This window comes from Colius striatus, chromosome 5, assembly GCF_028858725.1.
Source record: "Colius striatus isolate bColStr4 chromosome 5, bColStr4.1.hap1, whole genome shotgun sequence".
Lineage (NCBI taxonomy): Eukaryota > Metazoa > Chordata > Aves > Coliiformes > Coliidae > Colius > Colius striatus.
In genome coordinates this window covers 49,761,771-49,777,550 of record NC_084763.1, presented here as the reverse complement: position 1 = coordinate 49,777,550, position 15,780 = coordinate 49,761,771, and the positions used below count along the sequence as shown (strand labels likewise).

General features: G+C 37.1%; 1 protein-coding gene across 2 annotated transcripts in view; it reads left to right on the top strand.

The window, feature by feature from the left end:
* The window catches only part of WAC (WW domain containing adaptor with coiled-coil), a 61,160-nt gene that overhangs the window by 32,196 nt on the left and 13,184 nt on the right, over positions 1–15,780 (top strand). For both annotated transcript variants that reach the window (XM_061996130.1, XM_061996129.1), the window contains exons 8-10: positions 8,486–8,731; positions 10,601–10,723; positions 11,727–11,875. In XM_061996130.1, the coding sequence (XP_061852114.1) occupies positions 8,486–8,731; positions 10,601–10,723; positions 11,727–11,875 (518 nt within the window). The remainder of the gene's footprint in view (positions 1–8,485; positions 8,732–10,600; positions 10,724–11,726; positions 11,876–15,780) is intronic.

Below are 15,780 nucleotides of genomic sequence, written 5' to 3'. Positions count from 1 at the left end.
GATAGTGTGATGGTTTGGTAGGGTCAAGTTCTTAAAAAATAACATTATATAAGAAGATTCTATTTTGGGGACTTTGGGAGGGGGACAAGTAGTTTTTGATAAACAAGTCTGATTTTAATTGTAAATTGTGCTTAATTAGTATGACACTGAAATCTTTTGTGAAAGATGGCTTGTTGCCCTATTGATATATACAAGAACAGTGCAGTGCTAAAAAGAAGACCAGACTTGGGTCTGATACTGGTCTTACACTCTACATTTCATTTCCTGCCTTCCAGTTTTCTTTTTTAAAGAATTCCTTCTTTTACACAGAGAGAAGTGCAATTGGCCATCCACAATATCCAAACAATATGATACAGTGGCAATTTCTGCAGTGTAATAAACTTGTGCATGTAAAGAATTTTTAAAATGTTTTTCGTGAGACTTTGTGCATTTTTATTTTTTTTACATGACCTGGTATGTGAGCGTTGACTGTGAACTAGAGAGGATATTTTTTGTGTTTTCTTCTTTTTATGTTCAAGCTAGTAAAGCAAGAAGTAAGGTGCACTAGTTTATGCATAGTTCTTACATTGAATACTCTTGTCACGTGTGTCAGTTTAGCCTCTATGTTTTTGATTGCAATTTGATGCTCTTTTATACCTGACTCTGCAAACATCCATGTCAAGTGCTTTCTTTTTTAGGTCTCTATTTTCATTACTATCTTTAAAATATACTTAATCCTTTTTATTACTCAATTCTGTCATGTACTTGATTCCTATTTGATGTGTGATCAGATTTCAAACTAGATGTATTTTCTGCTTTACTGAATGCCTTAGTTGTTTTTCACTTACGCTGAGCAACTGAATCTTATTTGCAATTGAAGGAATTTCCCATTGTTACTGCTGCTACAAATGTTGGGATAGAGTTCTAGTATTCCTTGCATATGACATTCATTTGGGGACAACAGTTGAGTTTGAATAGTGAAAATGGTCACACAGGGTGGTCCTGATACTCTAAATCTTACATTAGAATCAGTGTTACCATGGGTGGTTCCATATTAAATACTTAATTTCTGTATTCCTATACCCTTTTTTTTTTTAAGTTTCTGTGAGTTAAGTGGTAGATTCTCTGCAATACTCTTGCCTTGTTGATATTTCTCAACACTTCATTGTGAGCAAATATACTATTTCTTGATCTTCAGGATGGATTACAGGAAGCTAGTAAGTAATTGAAGAGTAAGAATAGATGAGTGTTAGGTTTATAGTACTTATTCAAGAAAATGTGAGTTCTCACACCTTGCTTGAAAACCTCTGTTCTTCAAGAAATAGAGAAATTCAGTGCAGCATACATTGTGGTAAGAGATCATTCAAAGAGTATTTTGAACAGTCTTGCCTTTTTCTGGTTTTGTGTGTGATGAACATACCTTTTTTTGTTGTTTAACAAGAGATTTGACCAGTATAATTTCTGTAGCATTTTACATATTTAATTAAAAGAAGAGAAGAAGCAGTGCTCTACATTGGCATATTTTTGGATAGTTTGCTTCTAGCACTCATTTTCCTAGAGGTTACTGAACCTGTAGTACTATCCATATGCAGTGTTTAAAAGGTATGTGTTTGTAGCAGTTAGTCAAAATGACCAAAAAAAAGTAGTCCTAAGACAGTTCAAACAGTCTTCTGAAAGTATCTTTGTAAAATTGGAAAATAGTTTGAGAGGTTTATTTTTACACTAGTAAAGCAAACAGCCTTTGATCTTTTTCTGTTTGCTAGCTGTGCTCTCCCTCTCTTTTTCTAAAAAGAGGTAAAGCTGTGTTTTTTGCTTATAAAAATAACTTGGTCCAAATGACTGACTAGTATGTGCAGTAGTCCTTGCCTAAATGAGTTCCTGCTTCTTGTCAATGTGTTGCTGGCAGTCTCTTGTCAGCATATATGTACCACTGTTTGAATAATTCTGTTCTTAGTGTGTATTTTTTTTAATACAGTAATAGTTGCGAACAATAAAACAGCAACAAACCACAAAAAACCAACGCCACCACTTTTTTCAGCTCAATCTCTTTTGCTGCAGGGGTATGTTGTAGTCCCACAAGGAGATTGAATAAAATCACTGGCTGAACTATAGCTCAGCTGTTAGCAGTAGTCCTCTGCCCTCAATGGCTGGCAGTAGTGGAGAGTTCCTGGGGAACTATTTGACCTCTACCCTTTGATTTGAATGTTCCAGTCAGAATCTGCTGCTTCTGTTTGTGCTCACTGTGAGTGCTTTATGCAGGTAAAGTGTGGGGTTGTTTTTCCTACTTTTTGGCTGCTTTATCTGTAGGGCACATCACATTTTCCTATTTCTGATTCAGTTACCCGATGAAATGTTGTATTGTCTGGATCTTAACAGTGTGTCTGTCTGTAGGATACTTCTTCTCACACCTTCCCTCCAAGTCCCATCAGGCAGCACTTCTGTTTCTAGTACAGCAATACTCTAAACTTTTTCTGACAAAACTCATAAAGCTGGCCAGTGCAGTGCTGAGTGGGTTGAGACTCTGCTGCTGACAGGTTAAAGAGGTTAGTCAGTGGCAGCAGAGCTTCTTCCTCATACTTTTCTTATCCTGTGGCTTTCTTACTTGCAACATTTACTAGCTTTTAGCAGTCAGTTGTTAACATTGCCCCTGGTATTGTTGCATCTTCTTTGGCTGAGTTTTGCAGTTTTAAGTATATTAATTCCTACAGTGGTGAGAAAAAACAATTACACTAGCAAGACTGTTACATGTTATTTCCAATAGCTTATACTTCTTTGCTGAGTATTGCTGTTAATATTTGTTTTGTCACCAGAGATAAAATAGGAAAATTCAGGTTTCAGACTGGAGTAAGACAAATGAGAAAAATAAGAGATTTTTTTCTGTATTTCAGATAATTTGAAAACCCAGTTCTTGTTGCCACAGTTTCATTTGACCAAATGTTTACAAAATTTGATTATGGCTTAAGGTCTGTAGTAGATTAAAACTGAACTGTTTAAGAAAGGTAAATGTGACTGTCACTGTTCAGGTAACTTAGTTGGCGGACTATACCTTGAAGGAAGGTAGCGTAGATGAATGTGTTATGGTTCTTCATCATCATCAGTTCAACAGTTGCAGTTGGTAGTTGTTTAATCAGTATAGCAGAGGTGAGGTTTGTGGGGCAATATGGCATTGAATTTCTGAGAATTTTGCAATACAATTTTCCTCCCACGGAGAGCACACTGGAAGAGCACACATGCAAGGCTGTTGCTAGAGAGCAAAAGTACAGCTCAAGCACACACCAGAGTAATGGGGTGGTATAGTGGTGTTGAATTGGAAGGACTTTGAATGCATTTTGGTTTTCTTTTTAATGGCGTTAAAAAGTTATGTCAGTAGTAAAAGCTATTGGAACTCTCCAAGAATCACACTGATAGTTTGAGAAATACCAAGTCAATGGTAGAAGGTAATTTCCATGTCATTAGAAAAATCTTTGTAGAAATAAATAAATCCATTGTCTATATATGCAGCAGAATAAGAGCAAGCTATATATAGCAGTATCTTAAAGCTACTTGTATAGGGAGTGTTGACATGTTAGTTGTCAGAAAGAGAACTCTGAGGGAAGATACTGCACAAAAAGTGCATTTCCTCTTTTTGTTTCTTTTCTCCCCACTCACTTCTCTGTCACATTAATATGCCTGATAAACTTGGAACACCCTGGACAAAAAAGCAGTGATCAAGTACTAGGAACAGGCTTAAAGACTTAAAGGAATCTAGCAGACAGAACGGGGGGACTGAGGCGTAAGAGAGATGCAGCAGTGTTGTTGTCAAGCTCATCACTGAAACAAGGAGCTGAACAGTCCAAAGATCTGGTTTTTCACCCTTTGCGTTAAACTGAATCTGAGTAACTATTTTTTAAACTGTAACATACCAGGCTGAGAATTGCCTTTCAGAACGAAATGCACTAGTGGATCAGCTGCTTGCTTAGGAGCAAAGGTCCTTGTCATGGGGGCAGAGATTGGTAACAGCAATATTCAGCAGCATTTTAATCTATTGCTTCAAACCCTAGGTTGTAATTGAAGACTATTGTTGCACAACTACTGAAAGTGATCTTCAGTGTTTTTTCAGAAAGGATTACTTGGCCTTGCTATTAAAAAATCTGCACCACTTGGAAATACCCAGTGCAATGTTTCCATTCTGACCTGATAGGCTGTTCCTAGGGCAAGCAATAGTCTCCAGTTCATTTCAGTTCAAATACCTCTTTGTGCAATTTGCAACAGCATCACCTTTGCCATAATGCTCTTGTCATAGAAAAAACTGCCTGGTAACTTTGGCTTCTTTTTGTTCATAAGGTATGATTGCAGATCACACTCCAACAGAGTAGGTTATGAATAGAACGTTTTAGAATCGTAGAATCATAGAATGGTAAGGGTTGGAAGGAACCTTTAGAGATCATCTAGTCCAGCCCCCCAGCAGAAGCAGATTCACCTAGACCAGGTCGCATAGGAACGTGTCCAGGAACTTACTAATCAATATGGTCTTCAAAAGATATTTACATTATAAAAAGGGGTTTTAATGTTTCATTTAAATATAAAAATAATTCTTCACATTAAATTAATCTCCACATCTAGTTGGTTTTATTTGCCGTCTGATTGATTTGTTTTCCTTTTATTATTTCACGCTCATTTTTTTTCCCCCATGTGATTATTAAATTTGACAGTCTAGAATGTTTGTTTTGTTCTATATTGTAGTTCTATATGTAGACTGTATGTAGGCTGCATCTAATTAGCTTGTTTATATGATTGTCAGAAAGCATACTGTACCTTCATACTGTCACAACAAAGTGAATGGATTGTTTTAGAAGTTTTCTTAGAAGCTGCAGAAGTGGAAACTTTAATATGCTTACCTTATGGAAAGGTTGGTGCAAATTCAGTTTTTTTAAAGCCACCAAAAAAAAGTGTAAAAAAAATACTGTCATTTTTTAATTTATTCAGAAGAGCCAAACCATAGATTTAACAGTTTTCAACCCTTTGAAAGATCACAGCAGGCCATGCTCTGCCTCTGGGTTTAATTACTTTTAATTTTTTAAAAAAGTATTTGTTTTTAAAAGTTTTCCTTTGTGTTTTCATGACAAGAGCTGAAATTTTATGTAAGATTGAAGAGGCATTTGCATAGCAGTTGTATGGAAATTGGTGTTGCTAATGAAGAGGTTGCAGAGGTGCCCTGTTGGTTAACAGGCAGCTTCGATCATAGTGTGACTTTTGCAGACCTTGCAGTGTAGTTGTTCTCCTTAGGAATATTTTTTTCTGTTAGACACAGACCAAATTTTTGGGTTTTGTTTGTAAAATTTCAGGTGTAGGTTCTAAATTGGTTTTATTGAAGCATTAATGGTTCAGATTAGGTTGATGAATTACTACCGTCTAATCAAAAGGCTGGCTTTATAATGATACCGTAGTTAGCTTATTAATAAATATGAACTTATGTTGGCCTGGGTGTAGAGACCATCGTATCAGAGCTGTAAAAACTAAGGGACTTATTTGCAGAGGTATTTTACTTTTCCTAGTATGATAGAATGGTAGGGGTTGGAAGGGACCTTTAGAGATCTAGTCCAACCCTGCTCTGACTGGGGATTGACCTGCTGGAGAGCAGCTCTGTGGAGAGAGACCTGGGAGTGCTGGTTGGCAATAAACTAACCATGAGCCAGCAATGTGCCCTTGTGGCCAAGAAGGCCAATGGCAGCCTGGGATGTTTCAAGAACAGTGTGGCCAGCAGGTCAAGGGAGATTTTCCTTCCTCTCTACTCTGCCCTGGTGAGGCCTCATCTGGAGTCCTGTGTCCAGTTCTGGGCTCTCCAGCTCAAGAGGGACAGGGAACTGCTGGAGAGAGTCCAGTGCATGGCCACCAAGATGATCAGGGGACTGGAGCATCTTCCTTCTGAGGAAAGGCTGCGGGAACTGGGGCTGTTTAGTCTGGAGAAGACTGAGGGGGGAATCTCATTAATATTTATAACTATATATTCTTTGTTCATTTTGACTGTACTGTGTTTGAGGTTTCGAGTGCATTTAAGAATTACAAGACTGTAATTCTAAGCATTTTTTTAAGTCCTAGTAAATGTTTTAGAAACTGGGAACCCATGTTGAAATATTGAGAAAGTAAACTTTGTAGCAAAACATACACTGAAACAGTTGCTGGCTGTTGCTTTGTATATATTTTCTCTTCTGTTTGTTTTTAAATTAGGATGGTTTGTTGAGTCTCTTTTGGTTGATTGGTTGTGATTTTTTCCTAAGGTATTCAAAACACTTGCATATTAGATTTGCACATATAAATACTAACATGATTCCTTGTGCTTAATTCACTTGCTGTTGCTTGTCAATGTATGTCACTGTCCTTATTTGGACTAGGACAGATCATTAATTCAGTTTAAATCTTATGAGATTTTGTTAAATATAAGATTCTTGTTTGTTTGTTGTGTCTTGACTTGCAGTTGTCTCAATAAGTTCACTTTGAACACATAAGTTTTTGTGTATATATATGTGTATATATATATAAAAGATATGTACTTATATACTTTTGTATATACTTCTATAACAAAGACTTTTACTAATGACTCACTGTTTTAAGGGGAACTAAAACCTAATCAGCTGGCCTGGTCCCATGTTACTGAAAAGCAAATAAAAATTTAGTAACTGCTATTTTTTGTCTTTAGTGTGTATAACAGTTGGGAGTTTTTATGAAAGCTTCTGGCCAAATGACCAGATCCCTTTACAGATACATTGACAGACAACCCCTTGTCCTGAGCAACCTGTAATGAGATAAGGTTGCCTTTTTCTGTTAATTTTTCCTGAAACATCAAAATAAGTCTGTGTGCCCTGGCTGTGGCATCCTGGCAAGGTGTCAGACTTGTATTCTTGAGTATTCTGGCTTAGATTTGTCAGCTACTTAGCTGGAAACTATTTTTGGGAGTATATATGATCCATTATGATCTCTTTCTATTGTAAGTGCCTGGAAGCAGAAGTCTTTCTTTTCACTGAGATTGCTAATATAATTTGATTTATGTATTGATATAAATGTTAAAAATTATTTAAATGTTAGAGTTCTTCTCCAAATTAGTCAAAGATTGTGATTAAGGCTGTCAGGAAAAAAAAAAAGCTTCTAGATATTTTCTAACACTTTATTCTTGTAAAACAAACCAGAACTGTTTCATTTTTGTTCTTTGCTAAAAGTCAGCCACCTCTTACTGTGACCATGTCTCCCAAGGGGAAAAAAACCCACACTTTTTAGAGTAAAAAAAATTCCCAGACAGTTATTTTAGCTTTCGTTTGGATTTTTACCTGAAATGTGGACTATCCAGATTTACGTTCTTTGCCCAGTTTGAGGTGGGTTTAAAATTCAGGTTGTAAATATCATGGGCAAGTACCCTGCGTGAGATCTTGGATCCATATCTGTCTTTCCACTCTTTTGTCCAGTCTCTTTGGTGCTATAGAGGCATTAGACTTGGCTGATTTTGGGGCAGATATCTCTGATGCTTTAAATTGAGGTGAGAGAAGGGGAAGCTAAAAGTGAAATATGATGGTCAAGGCTTCTTGGAGGATATTTGCAGTGACTGATGGTACACCTCTAGTAAATGGAAATAGTTCCAGTGCAGGAATTTCTCAGAGTATTGGAATGGAGGAGAAACATTTATGTTAACTGGAAGACAAATTTAAAATAAATTGAATAACTCACATTAATTAGAACAAATTTCTCTACAGTATAATTGAATTTAGGTACTAAGCATTTCTGTTGATATTTGCCAAAATCAGATCAATAACATAAAAGATACAGGCTTTGATGCTTCAGGAGAAGCTGACAAGTTTGACATTAATTATGGGCAGATAGATTTTTAGATCTTTTTCTCTACTCTGCTGTGGAGATGTAAACAGCTCTTGTCTAACACTTCTAGTACAACACTATCCTGTCTGTGAATCCTGAGTAATGTAGCTGAGTTGTGTATGATAGACTTGGTCTTTATTTCGTAGCTTGTTGTAGTCTAGTCTCTGAATAAATAAAGTATTGCTTATAGTCTCTCCTTAAATTTGATGTATTAGCCTCTCTGTAAAGCCCATGGACTGTGAGGTTTTTGTTTATAGTGTATTTCCCAAAGAAGGATTGGAATCATGAGTAAAAACATAGAATGTGAGTATATGTGAGCACAAGAAAGGAAAAAAAACCAGTTTCCACTAAAAAATGTATGACCCATGTTTGCTTTAAAAGTAAGGGAGGGGAGAAATTCCCCTTTATAGTGCTGGCAGCTTTCACTCCAGTATCTCGAAGTAGAAGCATTTGTGTGTGTTTATGTGTTCCTAATAAATATTAGGTTCAATAACATAAATTATACTACATACCAAGATCTTCAGTTTTTCTTATATTCATGTGTGTGGATTTTTTCTTGTAATGATAGTTAAGTATTTAATCTTGTGAATTTAATATTATACTACTGAGAAGTTGTTGGGTTGTATTGGGGGAAAATGAAAATGATTGTCTATCTTCTGTTCAGAGTCTGCATCTGTGGACAAGTCTGTATCCCATTCTTGCACAACTCCTTCTACATCTTCTGCTTCTGGACTGAATCCAACTTCTGCACCTGCTTCATCTGCTCCTACAGTTCCTGTCTCACCTGTCCCACAATCACCAATTCCTCCGTTACTTCAGGACCCAAATCTCCTTCGACAGTTGCTGCCTGCTCTGCAAGCCACTTTGCAGCTTAATAATTCTAGCGTAGATATATCCAAAATCAATGAAGGTAAGGATTCTTTCAAGTTGATGTCATCTCCTATTTACAGAAGTGAGTGTAATACTAATTACACAGCTGTAGTAAACGTAAAGCTTACATTAAAAGTGAATAAAGGAACCCCTAGATAAAGCGGGGATTGTTTATTTGTTTTTTTCTGTTAAACCTTTTTGTATTAGACAAGTAATGTTTAAGGTTGTTAAGCAAATGAATGCTGATGTATGTGAGTAGTCTAATTGAGCCTGCTGACTTAATCGCTGTATCAGCATTCATCTGTTGCACAAAATTTAGTCAGAGCTTTTTGTTCCTTTGTTTCATGCAGTGTTCATTGTTTTCTGTCCTTTTTGCTGCTGTCCTAATAATGTGTGTTTGCAAATACTGAAACTTCTAGGGACTCTTAAGTGTCATTGCCAGTCAACTTTTTTTCTTTAGCCTCTCTGAATGAAGATAGCGTATCAGCAGTTTTGCTAGCAAGTTACATTTTGCCCATGTAATCAATGTATCCCTTACATTTTTGTCAAACTGGCTTAGTTTATTAGAAGAACGCTTAGAACTAGCTATAGTGCCTTTTGCTGCAGGAAAAGGTAGAGTTGATGTGGTCTTTTTAATGTAATGTGGTGTCTGCCTGTGGCAGGTTACTGATCAAAGTGGTGTGGGGTTGTTTTTTGTTTGTTCCTTTAAACTTCTTGTGCACTAGTCATAGACTTAAATAGGAAGTAAAACATACATAGTGCCTGGAATTAATGATCTTTAACTTTTTGAAGGTGCAAACCCATGAAAGTCAAATTAGTAAGATTTTACTTAAAAATTTGCTATTATGTATGTTTTGGTTATTAATAAGGAAAAAGTTGTCTATTTACTTCCTTTTCATCACCAAATATTATGGCTTCATTCAGTACTAGTAGGTGGGTATGTTACTGTTTTTTGCTGTGCAGGGAGAAACTTTCAAAACTGTAGTGCACTGGGTTGGACTGAAAAAGTAGGAGTATCATGACCGGTTATGTTAAAAAAATGAAAAGTCCAATCAAGAGTACAGTTGTAGTACTTTGCTGCTGATTTAAGTTCCTAGTCATTTTCTTGCCATATCTGATCAGCATCTGTTCTGTCTTGGAACAAGAATGTGTTTAGTATTGTTCTGATGACAGGAGGGCCTGCCTGTCAGGTCCACATGGGCAAAGTACCATCATACAGCAGGACTGCCCTTACTGTGCATATGATGCAGAGTTACTCTGTGCTGGTGAGTCAGTTTGTTCAGACTTGTGCATGGGTAAGGTGTGTTCAGAAAGTATCCCACCAAGCCTGTACATCTTTTTGAAAAGATTAGAGAAGCTGGGTCTCATTGGCTCGTACCATAGGATGCTCTTCTATGTACTGCAGTTTTAAAACAGTTGATTGAAAGTTGTTTAATTTTTTTACCTGAGGAGAAGGGGGTGGGACAGCTAGACCCAGTACAAGTAAGTGTTGTGGTTTAGGGGACTTTGTGTGCTTGGGTTTTGTGGTTTTTTTTTTTTTGATTGGCTTTTAAAGAGGAAACACTTGAGGATCTGGATTTTTAACTTGAAACATGTTCTCTTTTTTTCCTTGGAGCAGGAAGTCTTGTCCTGTCTTCTCTTTTAGCGAGTTATACTTCAAAACAAAAATATTTTAAAAAAACCCTCCCACGTATTTTGATTACTACAATAACAAACTGATCAAATCTTCTATTTTTACAATAAGTATTATTGATCTGTAAGGCCAAGCTGAAGAGTTACTTTATAAAAGATTTTTTTGTGTGTGTGTGTATGTCTTGAATTTGAGTCACTGAAAAATAGTGTTTGGCCCATTTGAACAGTTTAAAGTGATGTTCTAGAATTGTCAGTAAAACAGAGTGTTTGTTTTTAGTTCTAACAGCAGCTGTGACACAAGCCTCTCTGCAGTCTATACTCCATAAAATTCTTACTGCTGGACCATCTGCTTTCAATATCACTTCCCTGATTTCTCAAGCTGCACAACTGTCTACACAAGGTACTTGTAGTTTTCTTTTCCCTTAAGTGAAATTGTTATGTTGCATTTTATAAAGGCTGAATCAATTGAAACGTGTAGAAGCTGTCTCTTGTCTTATGTTTGGCCATTTGGTGTGGAGGATGCTGAATGACTTTGTTTCCCTAAGATAAGATAAGAACTTGTTGCATGGGGAGCAGAAGCCAACACAAAACTAAGTAAATGTACTTCTTTGTCTCTTTCAAGATTTTCTTTGTATGTTAACTAAATTTATATGAATGATGTGAAACATGCAAGATCCTCTCAATTTATTCTGAAGCTTTATTACACATTATTTAATGTGCGATATAAAATGCAACTCTTCCTCGGTTGAACACCCTTCTTGTAATACCGTACAATTGTGACTCTAGAGGGAGGCATGAAGTTCTTAAAAGAAAGTTTATTCTGTCTGGTGGGCTTTTCTTGTAGTCTTCTGTAAATAGTATATTTCAGCTTCCAGGCAAAGTATTACTTCATCACATTCTAGTTTATAACTTATAGCTAGTGACTTAATAAATACAAGCATGTAGTTGAGTAGGTAAGCAGTGTTACACTAATGCAATTTTTTTAACCAATAATTAAGACATTGGCAGGGGACTGTTGGTAGATGCTTAGAATGAGTGAACAGGCTTCTAGCTAAACTGTTAATGCATTCTTTCAGTTAAGTAGTCTAAAAATAGGAGTTGCAAATGAAGCTAACGTAGTCTCTTTATGTGTAAAAAACCATTGCATAGTAGCTGCTTCTCTTCCTCCCTCCAGAAAAGTTTTGGAAGTGGAGGGTTTGGGGAAAATACAATTCTTTAGTTAAGATTGTGGTTGAACATTTGATTGTTCCAGTTGATTCCCCCCCTCCCCAGCTATCTCAAGGTGAACATGTTTGTGTGTTGTCTAATACAGCACACTGAGAAATACCCAAATAAAATCTAATTCACGTTTAAGATAGAATGTGTTTTAATTAAAAATAATCTTGTTTTTTTTCTTTTCGCAGCTCAGCCATCTAATCAATCTCCAATGTCTTTAACATCTGATGCCTCATCACCAAGGTCATATGTATCTCCAAGAATAAGCACGCCTCAGACTAACACCGTTCCGCTTAAACCCTTGATGACCACGCCACCGGTATCATCGCAGCAGAAGGTGAACTTTTGATTTGTGCCATTGTTTAGTAAGAAACCATTATAGGTAATGTTAAGTATTGCTGCTATATATCTGTGTGCTAGCAGTTACATAAAGGATGATAAAATGACGTGTCTTATCTTTCCCAGTAGAAGCAGAAACAACTGGAAGCAACTAATTAGGATATTTAAAATATTTAAATGGAACAGAAACTGACTCCAGAGAGTTAAGTTCTGTAGACTTCAGCGAAAAAAGACTTTTTGAATGGGAGAGAAATTCTTGTGAAGGTTGATATGATGCAGCGTTAATTTGGTTTAGAAGTATTTTAGATGTTTACAAGTTCAATTACATTATGTCCCTTTCCCATCTCACTCCCTGACTCTCCATTCATTCAGAATTCTGTAATTGGATCACTGTCTATGAAACATTAGTTGAAAATAACAAGTAAGTTCCCAACGTTCTTCCTGAAGATGAGTAGAAAACATAAAGTTGTCTCTTCTTACTACTTCTTTGTGGGTGTGCATGATTCCTCCAGTGGGTCACCCTTCAGAGGAAAAACGTCTTTTGGAGAATCTGAGCTCAATACTCCATATCCTACAAGTGGTGATATTGAGGAATAATACGGTTGAAGCTCAGATGTATTTGTTTCTGTCCAGCAGATCAGAGACTCTCTTTTGCTGTGTATAGATGAGGAAAGCAGGTGTATTTAGAGACACTAAAGATGAACATTACCGTAAGGGGTTTTTCTTTTTTCTAGTTACTTGATTCATATTACAGAGCAAGTGTGAGAAGAAATAAGTGGGTTAAAGGACCCAGTGAAGGAGGATTTTGTTACTATAGGGGACTGAAGGCAGAGCACCCTCTGGTGGAAACTAACGTTTGCATTCAAGATAGTGATAGGTAGAGCTGCAGGGCGTAACACTAGTGTGCTTTTTAGATAAGTTAAACCCTAAAATCCAACAGTTTATGATGATGTTCTTTCTGGGAAAAATGAAAGTCTATTTAGGAGGATTTGGACCTGTCCTAGAGCTTTACTGTTTTCATGCAATGAGAACTTGTCCTGTCTCTTCATTGTACAGATCTTTCTTTCAGCATTGAGACCCTCAGATTTTAACCCAGCCTGTATCTTATTGGTGTAGGAAGCATGACTGTAGACTTTAGAGTGAGAGCAATCTTCATCTTGTTCAATCCTCCAGCACCCCTAAACTCCCTGTATAATTGAATATGCTTTTGAACACACAAGCCTTCTCTCAGGTTTTCAGTAGACGCAAAAAACTTAAAGACTAAATACAGCTTTGAGAAAAGTTGATCTGAGTTCAGTGTAAGTTGTAGCTACAGTATGGGAGCCGTTCCTCAAAAAGCAGAGATTCTCCCCTTACTTCCAGGACTCTGCCTAGTTAGTGACTTGACAAGCAGGATTTCACTTCTGGTATCTTCAAAATATGGTGTTGTGTGTTTTGTTGATACATATATAGAAGTTCTTTTGAAAGTGGTGACATCTGTGTGTGTGATTTCTTGATGAACGCAGTGTGACATACTTCGCAATTAATGTATTTTAATCCCTCTTTTCTTAAGATTACACCACACTGAAGTGAAATTGCACATGTGGTTTATTTTTGAAGCACGTATAATGTGGTTGCAATCAAGTGTAGTAAGTTTGTGAGTTACTCATTCTAAGCTATAATGTCTTTACTTCAGAATGCTTTTAATCCTGATGGACTGTTGTGCAATATTACATACTTTGGCAAGTTTTTATTCTCATCCCTATGTGAGGAAGTTATAACTCTTATTACACTGGGATATAACCATAAAAGCTCAAGTACCTTGAGTATCTTTACAGATCAGCTCAACAAAATTAGTAGTAGTGCTTGACAGCAGGATCTTTTCTTGATTTTTGTCTTCCTCAGATCTGGTGCTGAGAACAGAGCTGTTGAAGTATTAATATGATTTTTTTTTTTTTGTATGTGAAGTAACAAATTCCGGTTCAGCAGCAAATACTTTTCCAGTTTGTAGGAAGAAAACTTCCTTGATAGTTCTTGTATTCATGTAATTCAAGTCTGTAAAATGGGATTGAGACGAGAATTTGGGTGGTGATAGCTCCAGCGTGAGCATCTCTCTTTTAGTACTCCTTTGGAGATGTCAGTTGGATTAATTTATCCAGTTCTAAGTTTGAAGTAAGGGATGTGTAGTCAGGGTGTGGTGCTGTGCCAAGACAGACTTGGATTTAGAGTACAAGCTTGTTGGCTTAGGGTGCTTCCATGCAGCATGTACAGGCAAAGCTGAACTGATGCCATGCAAGCAGAGCCCACTGCCAGGCTCACAGACACTTGAGCTGGCTCTGGAAACAGTGTAGTGCCATTTGCACAGTAGGACCTGTTTCTTAGGACTGCATGAACATGGTCAGGAACTGTTCTGAATTCTTGCAAAATAGCTCTGTAAAATGTGTTACACAGACCTATCAAGCTCAGGGAGAATGTTGCCAATGGATAGTTTTTTTCATTTAGCTCTTACTATTTCCTTGTTCCTGGTACACTTACTTAGAGTCTTTGAAATGCTTGGAAAATAGGGAATAGTTAAAGAGTTTGTGTGGCTCACCTGTCTTTCAGATCCTAATTTTTCTTTACAATCCAATTTTGGTTTCATTTTTACCAGCCAAGGAGCTTGTTAGTTTTCCAGTTTGGACCTACAAGTTGATTGTATTGCCTCTAATGGATTTTGCAACTCTTCCTTCTGTTTGAATGGCCTCAATAGATTATATCTGCTCACAGAGTGAACAAAGTTCAGATATGAGTAGACGTTTTTCATGTTAAAAATTTCATAAAGATGCTGCAGTAGTGTTTTTCATAAATTGATTTATGAACGGCTATTTTACCCCTTTCACTTTGTTGATTTCAGCACACTGAGTGATCTTACAGTGATAGTGCTTTATCTTTCCAGAACCGTGACCTTTCCCTGTGCTAGTCAGACTTTATTTGGCTTTTGATAATTTTTAAAAGTGACTTTTCCTCTTAGACATGTAAATAGGCTTGAGATTACATCAAGATTTCCTGTATATTTAAATGAAAGTATGTCTTGAGTTTACTTTAACGGCTACTGTCTGACTTGCCATATGTGGTTTGTTTCACCAGAAACTGTTTCTGGAACTGAGAGTATTTCTGAAGATTCAGATAACCACTAGTTTGTAATCAACACCAGCTTGATATCAGCAAATACCAGTCAGGCTGCCCGATTTATGGGTTTTGTCTTTATAGATCCCCAGGACCCATTTTTCTTCCCTCCCTCTTAAAATTGTTAGCTTGATTTTCTTTTTTCCAGAGTGGGGACTAAATTTTGGAGCTGCTTCCTCTCTTGCATGTACTTCAAAAAGGGACAGAGGTATGCAGAGAGTGGGGCAAAAAAAAAGTGTCTTGAACTCCATGTACTGTAAGTTAGTCCCTAGTATATTCACAAACTTTTCATCCAGTTGTAGCTCAGGAATTCACAGAAAAAAATGACATCTCACTACAGGTGTCTAAATACAAAAAAGCTGTACTACACAGGAAAAGCAAAAAGCTGCTGGTCATTCATTAGTTTAGAACTGTTAGAACAGTTAAAAAGAGGGAGTAGCACAATGATAAATATGCTTTATAGAGATGTTATAATACAGTTATGACCTAATTCTGCTTTTGACACTGTGTCACCAGCTCGACTGGCTTGAGAGTTGGGCAGAGAGGAACCTCATGAGGTTCAACAACTGCAGGAGTCATGCACCTGGGGAGGAAAAACCCCATGCCCCAGTACAGACTGGGGGTGACCTACTGGGGAGCAGCTCTGCAGAGAGAGACCTGGGAGTTCTGATTGATAATAAACTAACCATGAGCCAGCAATGTGCCCTCGTGGGCAAGGCCAATGGCATCCTGGGATGCATCAAGAAGAGTGTGGCCAGC